Source organism: Acanthopagrus latus, chromosome 5 (assembly GCF_904848185.1).
Source record: "Acanthopagrus latus isolate v.2019 chromosome 5, fAcaLat1.1, whole genome shotgun sequence".
Lineage (NCBI taxonomy): Eukaryota > Metazoa > Chordata > Actinopteri > Spariformes > Sparidae > Acanthopagrus > Acanthopagrus latus.
The window spans coordinates 6,082,203-6,106,358 of record NC_051043.1 but is presented as its reverse complement, the minus strand read 5'-3'; the positions used below and the strand labels follow the sequence as shown (position 1 = coordinate 6,106,358).

At 41.3% G+C, this 24,156-nt stretch overlaps 5 protein-coding genes across 9 annotated transcripts; 1 reads left to right on the top strand and 4 right to left on the bottom strand.

Moving 5' to 3' along the window:
- Window positions 1–883: 883 nt before the first annotated feature.
- carnmt1 (carnosine N-methyltransferase 1) lies at window positions 884–6,066 on the bottom strand. Of its 3 annotated transcripts, none has more exons than XM_037099428.1 (8): window positions 5,849–6,066; window positions 4,344–4,539; window positions 4,069–4,235; window positions 3,725–3,865; window positions 3,310–3,488; window positions 2,180–2,293; window positions 1,744–1,847; window positions 884–1,636 (listed from the first exon to the last, which is right to left on the bottom strand). In XM_037099428.1, the coding sequence occupies exons 1-8, from the start codon at window positions 5,983–5,985 to the stop codon at window positions 1,442–1,444; spliced, it is 1,233 nt and encodes a 410-aa protein (XP_036955323.1). In that variant the 5' UTR covers window positions 5,986–6,066; the 3' UTR covers window positions 884–1,441. The 3 variants fall into 3 exon arrangements, with proteins under 3 accessions (XP_036955323.1, XP_036955324.1, XP_036955325.1); XM_037099429.1 differs by lacking the exon at window positions 5,849–6,066 and adding an exon at window positions 5,084–5,223; XM_037099430.1 differs by lacking the exon at window positions 5,849–6,066 and adding an exon at window positions 4,999–5,141.
- A 905-nt stretch (window positions 6,067–6,971) lies between these two features.
- On the bottom strand, window positions 6,972–11,156 carry LOC119020199 (alpha-1-antitrypsin-like protein CM55-ST). 3 transcript variants are annotated; one of them, XM_037099424.1, is made up of 7 exons: window positions 10,941–11,155; window positions 9,893–9,925; window positions 8,279–8,915; window positions 7,863–7,933; window positions 7,576–7,769; window positions 7,313–7,460; window positions 6,972–7,233 (listed from the first exon to the last, which is right to left on the bottom strand). In XM_037099424.1, exons 1-7 carry the CDS (start codon window positions 10,986–10,988, stop codon window positions 7,036–7,038), a joined length of 1,329 nt encoding a protein of 442 aa, XP_036955319.1. In that variant the 5' UTR covers window positions 10,989–11,155; the 3' UTR covers window positions 6,972–7,035. The 3 variants fall into 3 exon arrangements, with proteins under 3 accessions (XP_036955319.1, XP_036955322.1, XP_036955321.1); XM_037099427.1 differs by having other exon boundaries at window positions 9,893–9,947; window positions 10,941–11,065; XM_037099426.1 differs by lacking the exon at window positions 9,893–9,925 and having other exon boundaries at window positions 10,941–11,156.
- Window positions 11,157–11,570: 414 nt separating this feature from the next.
- Window positions 11,571–13,271, bottom strand: LOC119020202 (dual specificity protein phosphatase 26-like). Its single transcript, XM_037099432.1, has 3 exons — window positions 12,865–13,271; window positions 12,226–12,437; window positions 11,571–12,142 (listed from the first exon to the last, which is right to left on the bottom strand). The coding sequence occupies exons 1-3, from the start codon at window positions 13,041–13,043 to the stop codon at window positions 11,949–11,951; spliced, it is 585 nt and encodes a 194-aa protein (XP_036955327.1). The 5' UTR covers window positions 13,044–13,271; the 3' UTR covers window positions 11,571–11,948.
- A 364-nt stretch (window positions 13,272–13,635) lies between these two features.
- bag4 (BCL2 associated athanogene 4) lies at window positions 13,636–19,450 on the bottom strand. Its single transcript, XM_037099431.1, has 5 exons — window positions 18,900–19,450; window positions 18,208–18,327; window positions 17,766–18,002; window positions 17,353–17,613; window positions 13,636–16,526 (listed from the first exon to the last, which is right to left on the bottom strand). The coding sequence occupies exons 1-5, from the start codon at window positions 18,975–18,977 to the stop codon at window positions 16,074–16,076; spliced, it is 1,149 nt and encodes a 382-aa protein (XP_036955326.1). The 5' UTR covers window positions 18,978–19,450; the 3' UTR covers window positions 13,636–16,073.
- Window positions 19,451–19,664: 214 nt separating this feature from the next.
- lsm1 (LSM1, U6 small nuclear RNA associated) lies at window positions 19,665–24,048 on the top strand. Its single transcript, XM_037099436.1, has 4 exons — window positions 19,665–19,838; window positions 19,983–20,051; window positions 20,247–20,362; window positions 23,183–24,048. The coding sequence occupies exons 1-4, from the start codon at window positions 19,793–19,795 to the stop codon at window positions 23,351–23,353; spliced, it is 402 nt and encodes a 133-aa protein (XP_036955331.1). The 5' UTR covers window positions 19,665–19,792; the 3' UTR covers window positions 23,354–24,048.
- Window positions 24,049–24,156: the final 108 nt, after the last annotated feature.

The window sequence follows — 24,156 nt, the reverse complement described above, 5'->3', positions numbered from 1 at the left end:
TAAATAGCTGACCATATAAAATTAGCAGTATCAGGCCAGCTCAGAGAGTTTGATCCTGTCGAGTCAATTGAAACTCTTCTTTTTACTTTTTGTTCATTAGCAGCCTTTTTATGGAGGCCATGTTATGATATTTTACAGTAAGAAAGGCACAGGTATAAATAATGAAATCAATGATGAGCAGTATAGTATTAATATTGTTCAATTCTGCTTCACTGTCACATGGTAGTGACTTACTGGGACTGTACCACTGTTCATGGTATTAGTAACAACAGTAAATTTCCTACAATGATAGTGAAAAACAGCCTATTATATTTACTCAGGGGCCTTTTAAATTTGACAGTATTTGGTAGGGCACAGTGGCAGCTGTTTACTCAAGTAATTGGGGGTGACATGAGGAAAACTAAGTCAATATTTTTTAAATGATACTGAGATTTGATCATCATTTCAACCAATTACTTTTTTTTTTTTATCATGCTTGCCTCTTAAAAATAGAGGAGGAGCAACTACCATTGCAGGATGAATCAATTAAAAAAAGAACTATTAGAATATGGTGCTGTTGGTGTCAAAATGAAGCTTTAAGTCCTTCATTAGGGCTGTTTAAGTTGTTATATTTATATCACGTTATTGGATGACCACACAGGGTTGACTGGTGTACCTATTAGAAAACATAAACACAGTTTTAGGACATTTCAGTGTGAATATTTGGGTTCGCATGCAATCTTTCTTTTAATATAACTTTTGGGCTGCAAAAAGACCCTATTAATTGCAAAAATGTGTGACATGTGACAGAGGGAAACACACAGGTGTAATTAAGAAATTATAATGGCTGTCAGAATTTTTCTTTTAAAATCGTATCAACCCTAAAACAATAAAACTCTTGAGATTAACATTTTTAAAATGTGGCTTTATTCCAAAGTGTGATTAGAAAAACAAAAAGTTGTTGAAAGTCACCTGTAACTGTAAAAGCAGAAACATGTTGTGATTACATTTTCAGTTTTGACTGATGAGAAATGGAAAACTGAACAGAGAGTTGTTGGCAGCATATTTGAAAAAAATAAATAGAATTCAAAATCAAATTTGTTTCAGAAACAAACTGTTCGGCAGTTTAAGTCAATAAAAATGAGAATTATTAAGACAGCAGTTAAAAGAAATATACTCGTAATGGCAACCCAACCCCAGTATCAAGATATGCAGTGCACTCTTACATGTTTTTCAGATGATATTCATGACAAAGTGCTGCAATATTTCATATTACATTCTACGGTTTGAGTTTAGTGCTCAGCCTGTCCAAGAAAACAAAACAGGGCACGTTTCTCTATGAGATGCATGATAAAAATATATATGGCAAAAAGAAAATTCACGTCCACTGATTTTTTCTCTCCAGTGTCCATTTTCTTTTCGTCAGTTTAATCTTCATATAGTCCTGAGTTCACCAGTTTTGTCACGTAAGGCTGTCAGTGCCTTCTCGCCGTGGTGATTTAGCAGCCGGTGGAGAAATGTGTTGTTGGTCATCATCTTGACAGTTAAAGTGCACATCCGCGGGTTTTCGTGCCACAAAGAAGACACAGTCATAAATGTATCTCAACATCGAGTGGTCGTTCTCCGTGTAGGTGGTCTGGACCGACTGTTTCTCCATCTGCAGGAGAAATATAAATGCACTTAATTCACAGCTGGAACAATGTTTCTGATGATAAACATTATGTAAAGACATGAGCATGAATAATTGTAATAAATTTAATTTACCTCTATGTGGAAGCCAGACTTGACAATCGCTGTCCGAATGTCTTCATAGCTCAGTTCAACTGAAAGCTCATTGGCCATGTTCTCAAAGTGGTATAACAGTGGACCTGTGACAATAAAGATTTAAACTTTAATGTTAGTTTACCCGAAAGATCACTTTTAAACCACTTTAATACACTGATGTTTGATCTTATTAACATTATTATATTATAACTAGCTGAAAAAATGTCAATATTCTATAAGTTGTCAAATCAAAGTGTGAACATCAAGGAGAAAAATAGCAAAGTTGACATCTTATTAATTACAAAAATGCATTAAAGTGTTCTTACAAACTTTGTTTGGCACACCAATTTATTTCTGTTAGAAAATATTTGTGATATTTCTCTTGGACTTACAGGTCTAACTCTTTTTTAAAAAATGTTTCCTAAAGCTGGCTCACCCAGGTTGATCCACACTCCACCGGGCTTCAGAATCTTCCAGATAGTCTCAACATACTCTATGACATTATGAGCTGTATCAATGAAGAAGCAGGTAGCCACGCAGTCCCAGGATTCTGTCCGAAACAGACAATATATTAAAACATGATCAAGTTTGATGACGGTTACTAAAGGTCCAGTGTGTAGGACTTAGCAACATCTAGCGGAGTGGTTGCAGATTACAACCAAGTGATTACTCCTGTTCTCACCCTTCCCTATGGTGGATGTTAACAGGGCAAAAAACACAAAGTCCTTCTACAGAACCAATATATGGTTGTCGATTCTGGCAACTGTAGAAAAATGATGGACTCCATGGAAGAGGACCTGCTCCCTCTGTAGATATAAAAGGCTGACAATAAGGTAGTGAAAACAAAACAATACTTAGTGTAAGGTTATTATACACAATTGAGAACATAATTATGAAATATATATTACATTTCTGCTAACAGATTCTCCTTAATCCAACACAATGCACCAGTGGTCAGTTATCATCATTTACAGTACATTCACATCAAAATAAAACCTTTTATTCTGGGTTAACTTAAAAAGGAGCTTCTTACAATGTAATGACATACACGTCTCACCTGATGGAGATCATCTGTATGATTGATAACCCATTCTTGAAGTCTGAAGTAGGGAGACTTATTTGTGCAGTTGTTGTTAAGTTCATATTTAATCTTTATAGTTAATGTCAACAATCATCTCAAGTAAAATGAGTATCCTTAACAAAGCCCCAACATAATCACAAAGGATTTCTGTGATTATCACAGCAAGAAACGATCACATTTTTGGGGCTTTTTCTAAAGAATGCTTTTGTGTGTGTGTGTGTGTGTGTGTGTGCGTGTGTTTGTGTGTGTGTTATTTTTATGTGGCCCTGTTGTAAAACTGCAAGGCCGCTGATATAAGTAAAGGCGTGAGGGGACAGACATAACAGACAATTTAAGGGGAAAAACATGCTAATTCTCTAAATTGCATAATGGCAAATTCCTGGAGGATAAGCAAAGCTGCCGCAAGTCGTCACTGACACATTTCAACTCTAGGTTTTAAGCAGTCTTAACAGCAAAGATGGAAGATCCACAAAGCTTTTACTGACCTGGATCAGAGTAAACTTCCACAAAGTCCCCTGCTACCATGGAGAAGTCTGCATCTAGTGGTAAGCTCTGAGGGTTGACATCAGGAAATCTAACTGGTCGCGTTTGGTCAGAGGATTTCTTGTTGTTGCTGTACTGGTGGATCCAGGGATACACTGTCAGAGAGTTCACCTGTTCACACCTGAAAGGAGCAGTCAAATTTATTAGGACAGTTAGAGTGATGGATGGATTCTGATGGTGTATGAGGTCAGACTTGTACTGCCAAACAAATGAATTATGTGTTTTGATTTCATTTGCGATCACTGACACGTACTTAAAACACAGAATTATAAGCTATCCAGCAGAAATGTATGCTTAGAAAGGTGTTATGTAGAAAGGCTGGATTAACGCGAGTGTTAGTGTCAGTATGAGATGTACCTATTCAGAACAAAGTTTGAAGAGAAGAGCATGAAGAAGCTCCATTCGTTGCCCTGGCAGATATAACCCAGCCGAGCGATCTCCCAGGCTAGACGGCCGAGCCCAGCACCCGGGACCAGCACACTCACCTTAGACACATCACTGACATAATAAAATGTACAAAATGCACATATCACATAGAAAACAAGTAGTAAGTCACATTGGTCACAATCATTAAAAGTTGTTGTGAGAGCACAGCACAGGTAAAAGGTGACTATATGGTTCAGTATCCACATATCTTTATGTGTCTTTCGTTCTCTTGGCATGCATACAGGTGTTTGTGTGGGTGAACCTATGTCTCCTACTATTTGTCACTTGGGAAGAGTCTTTGAATCTCATGGATGATGGGCTGGTAGCATGAATCCCTCTCAGCCCGGCCCACCTCGCTCCAGTCTCTAACAAACTGCTTTATGGTGGACTTCAGCTTGTCCATGTCAAACGTGGTGGATGGGCGCACTTTCTGCGAATTTTCCTGGACAGTGAATGAAGACACAACATTTTTAGCTAAACTCACTGAATAAAAAAAAAAATGTGTATACCATTACATACAGTAGACTGCCTAGTGTGATTCGAGCCTTACCCTCTCGCCATATTCGATGTTCTCAAACATGTGGAGGCTGTTATGAACAATGGCCTGTAGTAACTCCTGGTTGTGGTCCGCACACTGGCTGATCCGAGAGAGGTTGGACAAGACATTTGGCAGCAAATCCTGGTGGCGCTGCGGCAGGCTCAGAAACTGACGCTCAGCACGCTTGACCTGCTCCCCAACATGGACCCTGACAAGAACAGACAAAACAGTTCAAGTCAGGCATCCATACAGGGATAAACAAGCTTACCACACAGCAAGGAATTGTTTGGAATTTTGAGGAATTTGATTTTAGTGGTATAACTGCCTTATAACAGGACATAGTCTTCTGAGACTAGAGCCAAACCAATACTGGATTTTTTTTTACTGGGCTGTAAAAATACGATAAAGAAATTATGATATTCTACATACACGTAACATATATACATAAACATACATTTTCTGCAAGACCTCTCAAATGTGGTTATCCAACACTACAGATACAGACATAATAGTAGCAGGATATTTTACAGTTAAGCACATGCACTTTAAACATTACATTTCACTGGGTATTTAATAACAAAAACCTATGCCAAGCATCTTTTTAGCTTTATATTCCATTTAAAAATAATGAATAGTGCCAAATACTCAACAAAATTTCCGCGGATACCTATATGTCTTTGATAAGCCGGTACCGACCAACTGATATATTGATTGTTATGATAACTACGAAAGCGCAAAGTAAGTAAACACACATTTATCAACACCTTCAACGTCATTTTCAAGGTCAAAGTGAATAAACTAGACTGTACAGATGCTATTATAGCTCAATTATTCCACTTTTTCCAACACGTGATTCTTATAATGCATGACTACTAGATTCTTTTTGACTTTAGTTCTCTTCATTTGTTAAAAACTATTCTATTGCGGAATCAAAGTCAATGGACTTCAGTTCTTCTGCTCCTTTGTTCTCCGTTCTGTGTGGGGAGTTGAAAGTATACAATTATTTAAAGTTACAAGGCAAAAACTGAATAACAATGCACTCTTTCAGCATTTGAACTAAATCCTCCGGCAAGATACTAGGCTGGAGAAATGTCGTTTTGATATGGAAAATGCGCAGGAAGCCCCCGTAACACAGATCACTCTGTTCTAAATGGTTCCTATACTATCTGTATCATCTTCAAGTGAGAATACAGCAAAATACAAACAACATTTCTCTCTTTAGTTCTTGTGAGTGTGTTAGGGGTGGAAAGGGTGGCGATATGACATGAATGGAGCTAAAGTCACATGATTAGCTAATACATGCCACACGAAGCGGAATAGATAAAAGGTGACTGAACATTAGGAAGTATTCATCAACGCTTGAATAAAGATGAGATAACGTTATCTCACTGAGCAGTTTTCCCTCCAAACTGACTTACCGCTATCTGTCTTTTGCTAGTTATATTCGCTAACATAGTAACCTGGAACAAACTGACGTTGCCTGACTCGGGTTTTTATTTCAAACATCGATATTATACCTGTAAAATCTAAAAGCATCGATTATTCTCCAGAAATGCTGCCTTTCCAGTCTGGCCTCTTCCTCGGGGCTGTATTTTATTCTCTCTTTGTGAAAAAATGGTCCTCCTTTCGCTCCCTCTCCTGCTGTTTCGGCCATGTCTGAAACAATTTCCGAGCCATCCAATCAAACCACGGCATAGTTCTTCTTCGTGGGAACTAATCATTTTAGCCAAGTCGACTCGACGCGGCGCTTTGCTGCCACCTACAGTCAGACGATTAGACTGCAGTAAGTTGAACACCTCAAAATAAATGAAGGAAATGATATAACCATTCTCAAAACAGATTAAACTAATACTATGGTTGAACACAAAGCATGTACTATAGTACTCATCACTCCAATTTGGAATAATTGAAAATGCACTGCATTGGAATATCCAAAGTGTTGTAATTACTGGTGCAGTTCCTCCCCCTCTCCTGATTGGTTCAGAAAACGTATACATTGCTACTTTATCATATTTTTTAATTTTATAATATTAAATATATACATAATTAAAGCTGTTACACCAACTACACAAGGAATATGGGACTTCTGTTTGGAACAAACGCTAAAAGTATTTATTTAGACTTGTGCTGGGCTGCTTTATTTTGAATTAACTAATCAATAACTAACACCAGCGCCAATGCAGTTGCCCTTGGCTGTTTGATTTAAGTATTGAATAAACAGTTGGTCATACTGTACACACTACATAGCGTTACATTCAGGCTGAAATAACATTTCAGTTTTGTCATGAAACAACCTGTATCAACAACACACTTATATTACACAACAGCTCAGAAAAAAGGGCCAGTACACAAAGCTGTTCAGTCATATCTACTAAAGGGAATATATCAATGTTTTACTGCTGAGATGACTCAGTGTTAGCTAGGTCGAATATTTAAGAAGAGAAGGAAAAGTTGTTACAGGATCAAATAAAGTGTTAATAAAATAACACTTCAATTAATCTTGTGTATCAGTTATAAAATATTATCTTTGTCATACTGACACCTGTTGACAATAGTTTATCCATTTACTCAAAATGAAAAAAACAACAACTAATAAAACACTGAAACTGTAATGTAATAATAAAGCATGAGATCACAGGACCAGGGTTTTTCTGAGAACTTTATATGTGATGCAACAGCTGTGCTTCTGTAAACACAAAAGTGTTTATTCCATCTTTGGGTTCAGAATCTTGCCCATGAAGAGTATGTTTTCTGTGTTATGTTCAGTGATGATGACCATAAATGGACGATTGAATTTCAAGACAGGGACGTGGCGGTAAGAGAGAAGCATGATGCCGATACCAGTGGCAGCTGCAGCAGTGGCTCCAGCCTCGTCGACATCCAAAGTAGCCTGGTGCACAACCTACAGAGAAACGCAGGCAGAGTGAGGATGGAATATAGAGAATGAAATGCGTGTGTGCAATACAATATGTTATCCTTACCTCGGAGACTGCCAGTTTTTGCCCCTCTAAAATGCCGCTTAAGTCTGCACGATCACCAAACATGTCAGTCATTCCCATTCCAGTCAACACATCATTCAGTGAGTAGGAGTTCTTAATGGAGAACTTTGGAACGTATAAATTATATGTCCTGAAAGAATAGACAAACATACAGTGATTGAAAGGAACGTGCATAGCCGAGTAGTTAATACAAAACTTTGATATTAGAAACCAAGAACCTAAGGATGATTTTAGATTCTCCCAACCTGGGCCTCATCCATTTTAACCATTTGGTGACATGACCTCTGGAAATCTCATTCTCCAGCATTGCCATGTTGTCTGGCAGCAACAGCAGCATGGAGTAGGAGCTGTTGAAGGGGAGGTGGAGGACTGTTGTGTTAATCCCCTGGTCGTAATAAGAATGAAGTTCCTCCTCCATATTCATCATCTGGACTGGAACCTGAAACACAATTATTTCGACATGAAGGATTTGTGATGATGCCTAAGTATTGCAAACCAAATCCCCCTCTGAATCAGTGAAGCGACATTGAACCTGGGTGTTCACATCCACGTTGAACATGTCCTCCTTGGTGAGCTGGGGATCAAAGGGGTTCGCCCACTTTCCTGTTGATGGAGACGAGCAGAATCAAAGCACAACTCATGGTAGATACATAAAACTGCAATATAAAAGAATTTAACATGCAAAAATTAACTGAACAGTACATGTTCCTTCAAGCAAACCCCAAAACACTTTAAAAACAAGATTATTTTTAGCCTAAACACCAACACGTCACCAAGCGCTTCAAACTCCCAGTCTGCAGGGCTAACTAAGCTAATAGGCTAATGGCAGCTTCAGTTGGCCGCAGTCAGTGGTTACTTTTATATCTTAAAATCTTATATTTGTAATCTTCAAAGGTTTAACATCAAACAGAGCTAACAAATTGCATTTCACTTTGTGCAACCTTTTACCTTTGAAGTAGATGTAACTGATGAGATACATGACTGTGTTTGGATCCAGATTGCTGACCAGCTTGTCTATCTTCCCGTTGGTCTTCTCCTTCACATACTCATTGATGGTATTTTCACTGTCTGTGGTTTTGGTGAAGTCAACGCTGAACCCATCTGCAAGGTAGGACTGCCTCAAGGCCTCCAGGAACTCAGGCCGCGGCTTGAATTTGTTGTCTATGAATACAGCGGTCCCCGAGCTGATGAAGTCACGAGTTGTCTCATTTGCCCTTTCGAGGAGCATCTGAAAGGCCTGGTTTACATTTTCCTGTGTCAGCAGGGTGTTGTTGTAACCGAGACCGCTGAAAAGCTGCCGGTGGGTCTCCCCCCGAGCTCCTACAGACAAGGCAGCCAAGGCAGTGGACACACTAAACGGGGAGTAAAAGATATTCTTGCCTTGCGAGTCAGCATGAGCCGCTAACTTCCTGTACAGATGGAAGACAAACTCTTTGTTTGCTGCGTTCACCAGAGAGACAGTGTTGTCCCTGCTGTCAGCTGCAGTGTCCTGCTCTGCCTGGTGTTTGACGATGACATGACCTCTACCCACGCAGATCACTGCCGACAAGATCCAGATACACAGGGCTGCACGCATCATCGTGAGCTACGACAAAAAGGTTAAAAGTTAATTATTCATCTTGGTTGCAAAATGTTTGCTGTTACCAATATTTTTCTACCTGAATTTATCAGTTTGATTCTCCTTCTGTTTGAATTTAGGTTTATTGTTTCTTTAATGTGTTTGATTTATAACACCTTGCACAGCTCCATCTAAATGTACCCACTGCTTTTTTATCTTTTCATCGTCGCAGTTTTGTTCCTGGCTCTAACTTTAGTCTTTTATTAACGTGTGTTTGTTTGTTGTGAAGCACTTTGAAATGCTGGTATTGACAAATGCTTTATAAATCATATTTGAAGTGGGCAGTTCTAGTTTAGTGTAGCTGATGCCACACATCCCTGAACTCAGATCAAAAGTACACCTACGTAGTCAAGAAAAAAGGGGGGGGGGGGGCATTATCTACTCGTCGATGGAAAGTCAGGAGGAGTTTCATAGTCCACAAAAACATTTGGGATCTTCTCTGCAAAACAGCTTTGCAGCATTCTCTGTAACAACTGAAGAAGCTTGGACCTGGTTTTAAAATGTAAAGAAAAAAAACGAAACCCTTGATGCACACTCGAGCTTGTGCACCCACCTCATATTCAGTGTGTGCCAACGCTTTTAGAACAAGTCCCACATAAATGTTTTGTGGACAAGAAACCTCACCCAAATGCATGGGGATGAGTAGAAAATGACTCAGTTTTCATATTTGAGAGAGCCTTTAAACTCAATGCATTTTCTCTCCTTTTTTTTCTATGAGATGTTAATATTTAATGCACAGTGAATAGATTTCCTAATATTACAACACACCTACTCAACCTTTAAAAAGGATTAAAAAAGCAAATATGGTCTAAAGAATTTAGATTTACCATTACAAAACAATTTTGTAAAGATTTTCTAAATCCAGGGAGAACAGTTATATCAGAGTGGTTTAACTTGAAGATCACATTTACTGCTAAAGCATCTTTTTAAAAACGACCACTCACCTTCTTCTGGTTCACGATACATCCAGCGAAGCACTGAGAGGACAGGGGAGATTTACTGTTTTATAAAACAGATCACAGCAACTGAACTTTGGCTTTGTTTATTCTCTGTATCAGCCTCTTATTTGCTTTGCCCCTGCATTTGTTCTGTGTAATGATTACTATCTAACCATGGCATCGAGCTCAGACTGCACAGGACAAATTTAAAAATTCAAGTGGATACTGTTTGCTTCACCAACGAGTTCAGAAACATGCTAGTGATATTTACTGTCTCCAGCCAGTTGTGTGTATTCTAAAGTAATACACCGTTTAATACAACTGTATATACATTTTTACAGTAACCTAAATAACTTTAACATGTACAAATCACCAGAATATTCAGGGCATATTATTACATTCAAGTTTATGGTAATAACATAATGCAATAAAAGTCCCTTTTAAGGAAATAACAGCACAAAGAGCACCCATACAACAAAATCAGTGTTTATACTTTTTATAACATCGTAGAACAGATGGTTTTCAAAGTCTGAGCCTGTCAGCCTCTCCTTAAAAAAAGCTTACATAAAGGAGCCCCCTCACTCTCTCAGTTAGCGGCAATTCCTGGACGGGATCATGATTTTGCTATCTGATCACAGACATTCAACAACTGAGTCAAGATAGGCCAAATATTCTTCAAACTTAAAAAAAAAAAAGTTCTTAAAGCACTGAGACAAGAGCAAAATTCCCCAAAACTACTGAATCTCTGAACTCTCTCTTTGACCAAATCACACACAGAGATGTAACCAGGGCTCCCATAGGTCCTTGGAATCCCTTCTGAGTCGTTAAAAATGCTCGAGCTTATACATTTTGTGAATGAATAGAAATTGAGGTTCTTTCAATATGTCCTGCAGTTTTCTGGCATAACTGTCACACAGCAGCCCAACAGAGTAGAATTCACAGATTCAAACATCAGACTCTCTTTAGTTTTTGTCTTTGAGCTTCTGTATAACCAGCTCGTTGTTATTAAACACATTCCCAGTGTTGTAATAGTAATCAACCTTGACCTACTCACCCCCCCTATGATGATGGAAAGTCCCTGCAAGTGAAGTCCACTAAACATTTTTGGAGCCTCACAACAAAACCACCTGACAGTATTCTCGTATCAATGTAGCACTCCAATAGTTTGATTGAGACTTGCTATTTCTCTTTGTTTGTGTTGTTTTTTCCTCGTGTCTTATTGCAGGGGATTCAGATCACCTGTGCCCAGGTGGGGAGACCGACTCCTAATTGAGGAGTGGAGGCAGCTTGGGGCATTTTCCTCCCAGCCAATCAGGGTGTGATGACACCCTTTTTGTGGAGGCTTAAAAATGGTGGGGATCGGCACACAGGTGGCTCTCACCCTCATTGTGAACCTCAGCGCCCCTTGGATTGTCAGCCAGAAACGCCGGTCTGTTTAGGCCCTTTTTGTTTGCCCACCACTTTATGTGAGGAAATTTACTGCCAGCACCACCACAGCAATCTGAATATAAAAAAGCCTCATACAGCTTGTCTGGCCCAATCCAAGTCCTCTGGGAGGCCTGAGAACCCAAACTGATTTGAGACAACATTTCTTTACACCCTCTTTGCTCAAGTGTAAATAGTGTCTTTCCAAAACAGTTTTGGATCTTGGGGCTCCAGGAGATTTGGTTTACATCGGGTGCTGTATGGAGTCTTTTTTTTTTTTTTGCTTTTTTAACATTATGAATCAAGCCACCATCTACTCCAGTTGTTCAGGGGAACGATGCAATGCTGTTTTACTCCAAAATTTTGTGGAATACAAAACTTCAGTTGACTTTTCATCGGCATTGGGGTGACTAGATAATGATTTCTAGATTTCATTTTAGGGACATCTTAAGCTTTAAGAAGGTCTGGAAACATTCTCGAATATTATATAACCTCCCGAAAGCTGTTTTGAACCCCCTGGTGAGGCCCACATCCCTGTTTGAAAACCTCTGTTGTACAGTGCTCGAGCTATCTTTGTCACACTTTTCCATTTGTTCTGGACCCATGAAACCTGACCGGTGATGCTATTAAACAGGGTTCAGTGTGTTCCAAAGAGCTGGCCATCCAGTTTGATGAGCTGTCGGAGGAAACCTCGATTGGGGATAACGCCCCGGTTGTCTTTCACGGCACAAATCGCCTCTACGAGGGTCAGGTTCTGCTTCAGCATCAGGTAAGCCAGGACCAGGGTGGCAGAGCGGCTCACTCCTACATGACAGTGCACCAACACTTTGCCTAAGAATCAGGAAAAAAAAACATTATTTCTAAGCAGACACCTAATTTAATCATTAGATAAAGTTTTCCTCCCCTTTTCTCACCTCCTCTGAGGAGAGCGCCGTGGATGAAGTCGGCTGCTACCTGGAAGTTGACGCTCATGTCAAACGTGCAGGAGTCATGAGCCTCTATGCCCATGTAGGTGATCCTCATGGCCGCATAGACATCTGGCTGCCCTCTGCGTTTACTGTGAGCTGCATTCAGGATGTGAGTGATTCCATGCATGGATAGATCAGCCCGGTTCTCTGCACTTTCTCTGAAAACACACCAACGAGTCTGTGTGTGTTTCCTGTTGAACCATTTGCATGCAGCTCATTTCGCAGTGATGGATTGATATCTAGAAAAGTAATCTCAGACATGCGAGTAAGAATGTCAGGAAACATGAGACTTGCTTTCATGCCCCCCCTAAGTGGAAACTCTCACATAGCTGAGCTGTAGTTTACGCAATGTGGAACGCAACGCGTCCGATCTCAAGTTACTCATTCAGCACATAAATCTGATTAATGCTCTCAGTTCCTCTTTCACATATGTGGACTAAATCAAAGTCTAGACTTGGGTAATATTTGCGTAAAGGCTACATTCACTCTCTCAGTCACAACATTTGGAAAGAAGCGTGCACAAAGGAGGGTTACAAGGTTATACTACCTGTTTTTTTTCTCAAAAGAGAGAAGTAAGTTACTTACTGGTCACCGATGTAAAGCCTTGGCCACACTTCGTCTGCATGGCTAACGATGGCTTTGCCAGTGAACAAGAGTCTTTCCAACTCAAACACTGCCAAACCAGGTGAGCTCAGGTCAATTTCCACTTTACGAGGAGGAGGTTTATCGTTCCAGGACGCAGGAAGTTTGGCTGTATAGGACATTGCTTATTCTGTTTGGGGTTGAGGCAAATGTCAGAGGTGATACAGCAATTTTCTTAACTCATAAGGCAAGCTCTTTTCCACTAAAAAAAAAAATCAAAAAAGAAGAAGAACAAAAAAGTAGCTGCAGTTTATTGCAATTTAGTTAAATAAAACCAAAAAAAAGTTCTGAAAAATGTCTACCGAGTCTGGAACCGCTGTGTCAAGCTGGGTAACATGAATGACCGTCTCAGGCTTCTTCACCTCAGATTTACTCACTGCAGGGAGACCAACAGTAAGTGCTGTCAGGCCATTTGACCCTCAAATTAAATCTAACCCATGTGCCACCAGCCTTCAGAGGCCCGTGTTATGCTTTTGCATCAAAATAGCTCTCTATTTAAAGATCTGAATGCTGCCCAGCAGATGTAGGGTTTGTGAGGCCGTGCAGCCGTTTCCACTTGTAAGAAACAAAACAAGAAATTTTCTCTCATTCTTCAAATCTTAAAAACAGGGTTTTTTTTAATAGAATTGAATTATTTATAGCCGTTATCCATATTGAGTTAATATTCTATGTGCTCTCTTAACTGTAAAAAAAAACAATTCAGTTGATCACAGATTTAAAAAATATACTGACATTTAATTATTTCTCTTCTGTTTTTTCACTTGTAATAATTTCAATATTTATCAGGCAAAGATTCCCATCTTGTGTTGGAAACATGCATTACATCTGAGACTGTACAGTTGTGCTCCATTTTAACAGAAACTTACCAGCACAGGAAAATGAACACGTGACAGATGACGGTTTCTTTTTTCATGCAAAGCTTGTGATCTTATTTTTATTTATTTTTTTCCTATTCATATAAAACCATCCCCTGATATATGGCACTCTTTTTTTTTTCTAAATCAACACATCAAGAATGATTGGAAAAAAAAAAAAAAAGACTTGCTCTATACAAGAAAATGGATCGGGGTGCAAATCTGGATTTGAACAAGCATGTTAGTGCTTCAGGAAACAGAAAGGTCCAAAGTAAACAAGTGATCTGAGGGCTGCAACCATCACCGTCAGCACAAAACATGACTGAAAGTGTTAAATGGGACAATTCACCACCAAATCAAAACTGCTCCTTTCCTCTTGCCTGAGGGGCCATTTATCTAAACTGTTTCACTGTGAGCTGACACATTTTGGAGATATCGGCTGAAGGGATGTCTGATTGTTTCAAAAAAAAAAAAGAAACGCACATTTGAAAAACTCAACTGCAGTGTCTCTTTCGAGATATCATGACCTGGTTACTCAAGACAATCCACAGACCTTGTTGTGAGCTGTTTCACATCAGAACTATTTTCCTTCTGCATCACAGAGCAGAGGAAAGCAAGCCATCTACTCAGACTCAGTCCTCAGGGGGACAGTATAGAGCTATTCTGAGTGTTGCCATGACCACAGTAGTAAACAAACGTGGCATGTGTGGAGGAACGTGGGGGAGGAAAGAGAGAAGAGAAGAGGTGACAAAGTGTCACAAATATGTCAATACATATGGACATGCTCAGCTAGAGTTTGGAAACTGGTAACCAGTGGTTGTCTGGAGCCGAAATGAACCCAAACAGAAAGGTTCAGCTTTTGTGTTTCAAGCTTCAGCGCCCCGAGGCTGCAATGCTCAGACTGAGCTTGAGCTGAGCTTGTCTCTGCCCTTTTACACCCCACCCTGTCTTTGTTCATGAGTAGATGCATGTTTCTGTCTGTGCAATGATATGTTAGGCGGGTCTGGTTCAGTAGAAAGAAAATTGTTCTGACATGAAACTGCTCACAACAAGGTCTTGGTATTATCTTGAGGAACCGGGTCATGATTTCTAGAAAGAGAAATTGCTGTTGAGTCAAAAAAGTACAACAAACCAAGTGCCATCTACTTTGATTATATTCCAGAGGCAGCAGATATCTCCAAAACTCGGCAACACACACAATCTAGATGGATAAATAGCACTACAAGTGCGCTGTGAAGTTTTTGGATTTTGTGGGGAACTGTTCCTTTAAAACACAAGCTCACCTATATCCTTTGCAGCGACTCACTGAACACTTAATTCAGAGAATACAATTCACTTCCTTAGTCCTATATATATTCTAAGTATTCAAAAAAGGGATAGAAAGAAATGTTCAATAGCTTTTCAAGTAATTCTTAAACTTGTTCCTACGTAACTGCAGTAACAGTAGTTCCTAGAGTGAAATACATGGCATTCATATGTAGGTCTGATTCTAGGTCCGCAATTAGGAAGCAATTCATCCAAAAGATGGAATAATGGGGACAGCAATCTTTAGGGGGTTTTCACTAATCTGCTACATTCTAGGTCCAATTCTGAGCTTGGAGATGTCGTGACTGTATTAAGTGCATGCAGGGCAGGGAGCACAACTTGAGAAGGGAAAACATTGCACCTATTCCTGCAGACACATGGAGACGTAAGTGGCTATGGGCAACTAACTGTTTCGGGGGCTACATCCTGATCATGCACATGGACTGTGAAATGTATTAGTAGACGGCTAACGAACTGCACGTGTTGTAAGACGAAGGATCGGACTAAAACCGACCCGCGCTCCTGAGGGACAGCATGATGAGAATCTGAATCACAGGTTGGAGAGGAGACGTAATGTGGCACTAAATAAATTTGTCTTCCAGTGACTCTGCCCTGCATTATGCTGGCAAAGGCATGACGTAAAAGATGAGCTAACAGAGAGTGTCACTTTGTGGAGTCAGCACACTCTCTCGCTGAGGCCGAGAGTCACTTATGATATGTACAGCCATCAGTCTGCACATCTAATCCCACCATATGTCTTATACCAGCATAATTACACTTTAGAGAAGTTGACTCCATGCACCAGTCAGTTGCTCTATCTTGTTCTTGAGTCCACGCCACTTACTGTAGGCATTTTATAATCAGAGTGTTGGAATGAAACCTTTGATAACACAGCTCAGAGGAACAAGAATAGACCCTCACTGTGTCCATGGAAGATCTGGAAGAAGAAAACAGCTAGACTTAGTGATCCACAAACCAATAAACAAGTCCAGTTCAGAAGGCTTTCTTCTCCAGCTGGTCCAGAATGGCCTGGATCCTCTGTACTGCCTCCTTTCGGGCTTGCCGGATGGCCTCCAGTCCCTGAGTCTCCACAGAGTCCAGCACCAGCAGCTCTTTGGTCAGCAGTTCCTCCAGACATCGATAATTCTTGTCTGACTTTTTGCCAACAAACTCGTCAACATCTTCCTGAAGCAGCAGCACCCTGGCCATGACCTCTTGGACCCTGGCTAAGCCGGGGTTCTGGCTCAGGGGCTGAGACTGAGCCGGAGCTTGAGCTGGGGCTGGGGCCGAGGGCGGGGGCTCACCTTGTGAGGGATCACCTCTCCCGGTTCTGTTGTACATTTGGGGAGGTGAACTTATCTCAGCAGGCTTTCCATTAGGGGGGTTCGGGGATGGGGCTGGTCTGGGTTTAGGTCCCACGGGTGGGGGACGTTGCTGCTGCTGGTCCTATAACAACACAAAGCAATTTTACAACCATATTTTAGTTGTTGTAAATGAGCGGCAAATGCTTCAAACACATGCAGAAAGTGGGCAAAACAAGCTCAAACTATATCAATAATGTGGCGCTCAGCTTCTAAAGGCTGACGTTAGACAGAACCTGAACATCATATCAAGGACATTATGTCAATAGATATGAGTAAAATACAGACTTCGCTTAGCCCGTGTGAATGCTCCATACAAAGCACAAATAACGGGTGGTAATTTCTAAATCACATGAGGTCCCCTGCTAATACTAGTCCTGTAAGAATAGGGCTCATGCTGTAGTGAACCTCAGTACTTTGGTGTTTGACATCTAAACCCTATTCGTATGGGACTAGTATTACCAGGGGACCTCATGATTAAAAATTACCTCGTCGTGTTTATGTATGTGTAGCACACACACACACGATGAGGAAAGCCTGTATTTTACTCATGTTTACTGAAATTATCTCCTGGATGTGACCTCAATGACTCTGCAACTCCAACATTCAGAAGCTCTTAGTCTTATTTATGTACTCAATGTATGAGCATCCAAAATTCAAATTCTTAAAATAATGTTGATGTCTTTTTTTTGTACAGCTGATAATGTCACTGCCAAAATCAGATGTTGTACAAACTGACCAGACATGTGCCCAGATATTTCTTGATAATTAAATTCACATCAAACCAAGATTTCCTGAGAACCTGTTTAATTATGTCTTATATGAGCATCACTTTGCATTTACCTCAATTGATTAACAATTAGAAGTCTTTTGAAAATTAAAGCCACATCTAAACTGCTGCAGACTTGTACCTTGGGTTGGTAAGGTGGTGGAGCGCCAGTCCCGGTCCCTGGCCATGCTGGAGGGTGAGCAGGACGGACGTAGTGGCTCTGTGGTGGCTGCTGACCTGGCTGCCACTGCTGCTGTGAGGGCGCATACGCACCAGAGTGCGCCCACGCTTCAGCCTGGGGATTCGGGTGGAGAGCCTGACCTGTGGGGTACGGCGGGGTTGGAGGCATCGCATGACCACTTTCACTATAGTGAGGGTACGGTCCAGCAGGATATCCGGGACCCTGAGAGCAGAGGCAGGACAGATATATGTAGTACTCTCAAAGATGTTTACTTTCTTTTGGGTGTGAGAGTAATTTTGTTTTGGAAAAAAAAAGGCAACTTATTTTTAAATTCCAGGACAATTAACTGTGATGTTGTATCATTGTGAACTCACTCCTTGACAGTGTGGACCAGGATAGTGATGATGTTGATGCTGATGTTGAGAGTGCGGCTGCCCAGACGGCCCGCTGCTCTGCTCAGCTGGGCAGCCCTGGTTAGGATACGGGCCTGGAGACGGTCTCTGAGGGTCAGCGCAGTAGAACGGGTTGGATGGGTGGAAACCACTTGTTGAGTATTGATTCTGCGCTGGGCTGTAGACACCGTGGCCATTTGGATAACCTGCAGGCATTACCTACAGAGAGCACAAGAGAGAGGGTTAACAGTTTGTGTGTAAATATCCACATCGCTGTGATGTAACTGTTCAGACAAAGTAGCCGACTGAGAAAATGAGAGTGAAAGGTGAAAGCACTTAAGGGACTTAGCACAATGAGTAGATTTACTCCTAATGTACACCTTTGGACTTAGAGGGCCAGGTTATGTTGCGTCATGAGCTGTACCTGTGGATTGTACTGTGGCTGAACATCTGATCCAGATGGATAGGTATTTGCATAGTGTCCTGTGGAATGAGACTGGGGGTACCAGTAGTGTGAGGGGTAGCCTGGATACTGAGGAGCATCCTGTGAACACACAACATCACACAGGGGAGTTATTTAAAGAGGACGCATCTGTCCTTAAGCGCCAAGAGTGGCTTTATTTATAATCTGAGCGGACCTATGTACGAGCCAACACAGCCGATCATAAAGCACATGTTTCACACGTCACCGACTTGCCAGGAAAAATGCAGCAACAAAGTAAACAAAGGCACCGACTCATGTAGTGCTCGCTGAACCACTTTCGATCAAAACAGATAAATGCTCCAAAGCTAACCGGAAACAGGCCAACTTGAATATTTGAGGAAATATACGTTATTGTTAAAACGTGCATTTTATTCTGGTGCTATTAGCGGTGCTGTCAAAATCAAGATAGAAGGTCACAAACTCGGGCAACAGCTGAACTAGCAGTATAGCAGCAACTATTACATAATAGCAGCTAGCTCCGTCGAGCTAGCGTGAGAGAGCTCTCACGTTACGCAAGCTAGCTGGATAAAAATACTTCTCTGAGCAAACTCTGGTCGTTTTCAGATGTTAAACACACTCATAGGCAGCGGGCAAGCCCAGGAGATATGTCCAAGCTGTGTCCGGCTACTTACCATGTTGTTTTTCCAATTCTCGATATTATTTTCCGAGTTGCAAGTCGAGGGCCAGCCAGATTTTAGATTGGACTGCATTTGATGATGGTGCACCAGCTAAGCGCTTTCCCGGGCAGCCGTCCTGTCATCTGCCATTGTAAAGAAACAAACCTTTAACAAGACTAACGCTGCGTGTGTGAGCGGTCAGTTGGTCCAAACTGTTAACAACAGTGCTGCCGTTTTCCCACAGAAGTGGAGATCGCTTGATCGGAATCAGGAAATCATTGAATGACACCGAGCCCGGAGAATCCTGCCCTGTCTCTTTAACGGGGAGCTGGAGTAAAACCACAGAGGTCTTACTCTGGTACTTAGTTCTGGTACCACGAACTTCTTTACTGGTCGCTAGGATCTGCTGTAATTTTGCTCATACTGCATGAAGCTGGGAAATTGTGCGGTCTACTGCAGTCTACTACCATGGTGCAATTTGATGAAAAATATAACTGCATGTAGATAACGCTGTGACTACACTGGCAAAAAGGTTTCGAGTTGTTCCGAAACTGTCACTAACGATCTTCGGCGCGCATGTGCGTCAGTAGCCAATTGGAAAAACGTCATACAGCTGAATCAACATCTTATTTTTATTTTCAACGTTAATAATTATTTTATTATTGAAAAACTAACCATATTTTGATATTAACTTGATCTGTAAATGCATCCTTAATGTATCGGCCCTAAAAAAAATAAAGACTTTTTTTCTTTTTTAAGATTGCGGCGCCAAAAGGGTTAACAGGAAGTTTATCCCAGGCATGTATAAAGACACTTCCTGTGGTCTTCTCAAAAGAAACATATTTTGAAACATTCATGGCTTGACGTTACATTAAGATAATAAACATACTTATAAACAGCAGCCCAAGATGAACTACGTACCAGGGACGGCAAGCCTCATTGACGACATCGACAGTAAGTCGGAGAGGAGGGTCCGCTCCCTCGAACATTCAGATGGCTTGGTGGAAAATCGTTTCAAGATGTGGCATCGTGTGTGTGACACAAACTGGATCACTTGTGACCTGTAATGCTGTGATCTAACATGTCTGTGTCCTGCAGAGAAACATCTGGTGCTGCTCCGAGATGGCAGAACACTGATCGGTTACCTCAGAAGCATTGATCAGTTCGGTAAAACTCGTTTAATTGTCTCCCACTTATTCACACAACTACAGGTGCGAGACACAAGACAAATAATGCCACCTAGCTCCACGAAGGCTCAGTCATAACATTTAAATCATTCGCACCATTTTTTTCCCGATCAGTCTCATTTCCGTATGACATTGCTTTTTATTTACCCAGCCTGCTCCTCTTGTCCCTCCCCAGCCAATTTAGTTTTCCACCAGACAGTTGAGCGCATCCACGTGGGGAAGAAATTCGGAGACATCCCCAGAGGAATATTCATTGTGAGGGGGGAGAATGTGGTGCTGCTCGGAGAGATAGTAAGTAGGACCATCCTTCCTTTATGTGTGTGTGTGTGTGGTGTGTGTGTGTGTTGGGATGATATAAGTTAACCAACATGACACAAGTCAGGGTTCAACAAACTGCAGATGAGTTTATATTTATTGTTATTATTTTTTATTTATTGTTATAATTTATTATTATCGAGATTCTAGCTTGGGCACACTAAGTTATAAGCTATTTAGCCACTTTACCTCCATCATCCTGTTTCTCTAATGCTGTGGGTTTAAACTGGGGGGGGGGGGGGGGGGCGCAAGTTAATTTCCAAGGATTGCTAGATGCATATTTAAGACTGGGGAATAGAATTTGCATTACATGTATCATGTAATTGTTTATATCTGTGTTTGGTTGGTCAGTTTGTCAGAAGGATTACACAAAAACAACTGAACAGACTCTCATGAAAGTTGGATGGAGGGTTGGTCTCATAACCGGATAAAGGGACAGATATAGGAATGTTTTCTCACTTTCTTTTTTTGTTTATTTCTCATGGAATAATGCCCCAGAGCTGGTGGGGGGGTGGAGGTTGTGACCACTAGCTTGATTTTCCTGGGGGGTAATGAAGGTTGATAACCTCTGCTCTAATGATTTAGAATTTGTTCAGGCACATTACAGTGACAGTATACGACCCTCTAGGCCTGCAAACGTGACTCACACACCCAGACTCCATATCTCACTCTATAAATATGCATTATGCATCCAGTCGCATATCTGCTTTTTTGACAGCAGCGCAGCCTCTACTGCCGCAGAGGATATTATGTATGACGAGTGTAACATCTAATTTAGTCGTCAAAGAATTGTTGCATAGAACTTGTTGGCATCATGGCACATGATGGTGTGTTTCATCTTAAAGACCAACACAACACATGAATGCACTCTTGTCAAGCTCAGAGTCCGGATCATGCTGACACATTTTGTGGCAGGAGAGGTTTGCAGCAGCTTGATAATTGGACATTTCAATTACATTTAATCATGAATTAATTTCTAATTTGTTTATTGATTTCTGTTTTAGATAGTTGACTTGGGAGGAGATTCATTGTGTATGTAGGCTAAGTTTGTGGCTACAAAGGACTGGTTTATTTTCAGACACCTTAGAGTGAGATATTGGCTCATCACATTTGTCAACAGTGGCTAAATGGCTACACTGAACAAAAATATAAACGCAACACTTTTTGCTCACATTTTTCGTGAGCTGAGATCAAAGATTAGACAACATGAATATTGCACAGGTCTGCCTTAGGCTGGACACAATAAAAGGCCACTCTGAAATGTGCAGTTTTACCTGACTGGTGTGACCACCATTGCCTTACGCAGTGCAACACATCTCCTTCGCGTAGAGTTGATCGGGTTGTTGATGGTGGCCTGTGGAATGTTGGTCCACTCCTCTTCAATGGCTGTGCAAAGTTGCTGGATATTGGCAGGAACTGGAACAGGCTGTCGTGTACACCGATCTAGAGCATCCCAAACATGCTCAGTGGGTGACATGTCCGGTGAGTATGCTGGCCATGCAAGAACTGGGATGTTTTCAGCTTCCAGGAATTATGAACAGATCCTTGCAACATGCGGCCGTGCACTATCATACTGCAACATGAGGTGATGGTCGTGGATGAATGGCACAACAGTGGGCCTCAGGATCTCGTCACGGTATCTCTGTGTAAATTTCAAAATGCCATCAATAAAATACACCTGTGTTCGTTGTCCATAACAAATGCCTGCCCATACCATAACCCCACCGCCACCACGGGCCACTCGATCCACAACGGTGACATCAGCAAACCGCTCACCCACACAATGCCACACACGCTGTCTGCCATCTGCCCTGAACAGTGAAAACCAGGATTCATCAGTGAAGAGAGCACCTCTCCAATGTGCCAGACGCCATCGAATGTGAGCATTTGTCCACTCAAATCGGTTACGACGAACTGCTGTCAGGTAGAGACCCCGATGAGGACGACAAGCATGCAGATGAGCTTCCCTGAGATGGTTTCTGACAGTTTGTGCAGAAAGTCTTTGGTTATGCAGACCGATTGTTGCAGCAGCTGTCCGGGTGGCTGGTCTCAGACGATCCTGGAGGTGAACATGCTGCATGTGGAGGTCCTGGGCTGATGTGGTTTCACGGTGTCTGCGGTTGTGAGGCCAGTTGGATGTGGCTGTTTGATGTACTGCCAAATTGTCTGAAATGCCTTTGGAGACGGCTTATGGTAGAGAAATGAACATTCAGTTCACGGGCAACAGCTCTGGTGGACATTCCTGCAGTCGGCATGCCAACTGCACGCTCCCTCAAAACTTGCAACATCTGTGGCATTGAGCTGTGTGATAAAACTGAACATTTTACAGTGGCCAGCCTAAGGCACGCCTGTGCAATATTCATGCCGATGCTAATCAGCATCTTGATATGCCACACCTGGGAGGTGGGATGGATTATCTCAGCATTGGAGACGTGCTCACTATCACAGATTTAGACAGATTTATGAACAATATTCATTCAGTGTAAATATCAACAGGGAAATGTTGGTGTACTGTATGAGGAAAAATATTCTTGTGTTGGTGATCAGTCTGCATTTTAAACAGGACAGAAACTTGAGTCGCTGCTAATGTCATTAGTGTGAAACGGAGAAGACTCAATACAACTGATCAACAGGTCTCATCTTGTAAGAGGGTAAATGAAGAGTCTGGGTTTTTGGACTGTTTAGACAAAAGAAGCAATTTGACTCAATTAATAATTTAACCATATATAGGTATACATAGGTTTTGCAGTTTGTTAGAAACGAGTGACAGATGAAATGTCGTCCCTGTCTCTGCAGGATGTGGATAAGCCCTGCGACACACTCCTGCAGCAGGTCTCCATCGAAGAGATCCTGGAGGAGCAGCGGTTGCAGCAGCAAGCCAAACAGGAGACGGAGAAAGTCAAAATGCAGGTCCTGAAGGACCGAGGCCTGTCCATCCCCAAAGCTGATAACTTAGACGAATACTAACGCCGTCACCTTGATTCCATGAGCCTCTTTTTCAGTATCAGAGTCGGACTGAGAGGTTTTTACGTTTTGAGTTTGAGAGAGCATGAGAGAGTGTTTTTTTGTTTTTATGGGTACAAGGCAGCATCATGCTGGGTTTGTATACTGTAGTGTACTGTATGAATTTAATTTGGAGAAAAAATGTGTTAGCTAATCTCAGTTTTGCAGACATGACAGCGAAATGAAAAATGTGTTTGTCCTAAGGATCACTGTTGGCTATTCAGCAATTATTTGACAGCAGCACTTTCTATTTGTGTCTTTTTATTTGGAGATCAGTGGGCCTGCTCTGATAAAATCTACTTGCTATGCTCCATTAAAGAGTTTAGTTTTTCATTATGAAGGGCGTGTCTGTGTGATCACACTATCTGACCATTGTTTTACCTCCTCTGCTGTATTTAATGTATTACTAAAGCATGAAGGGTTTAAATATTTGCAGGGCTCCAGGCTAAGCTTTTACACTGGTTGCACTGGTACAGCCAACTTTTCCCAGGCAAAGTTACAGTGAGCATTAATGTTAGCCAGTTTAAAAAGAAGCAGGAGGAGATTTTTCTTGATATAGTTTTATTTTTGACATTATATTTTATGGTTCTAACTGTAGAAACACTAGCACTTTTATTTCCACAGGGGCCTCCAAAATCAACAAAAGGAGTTCCTTGGAGTAGCTCCAGGTGCTTGACAAACTGAAATAAATAAATCAACATCAAATATTTTTTGTGTCTTACAGATTTGCATAAAATCTAGGCTGATATTTGTTTCTATAGGCTATG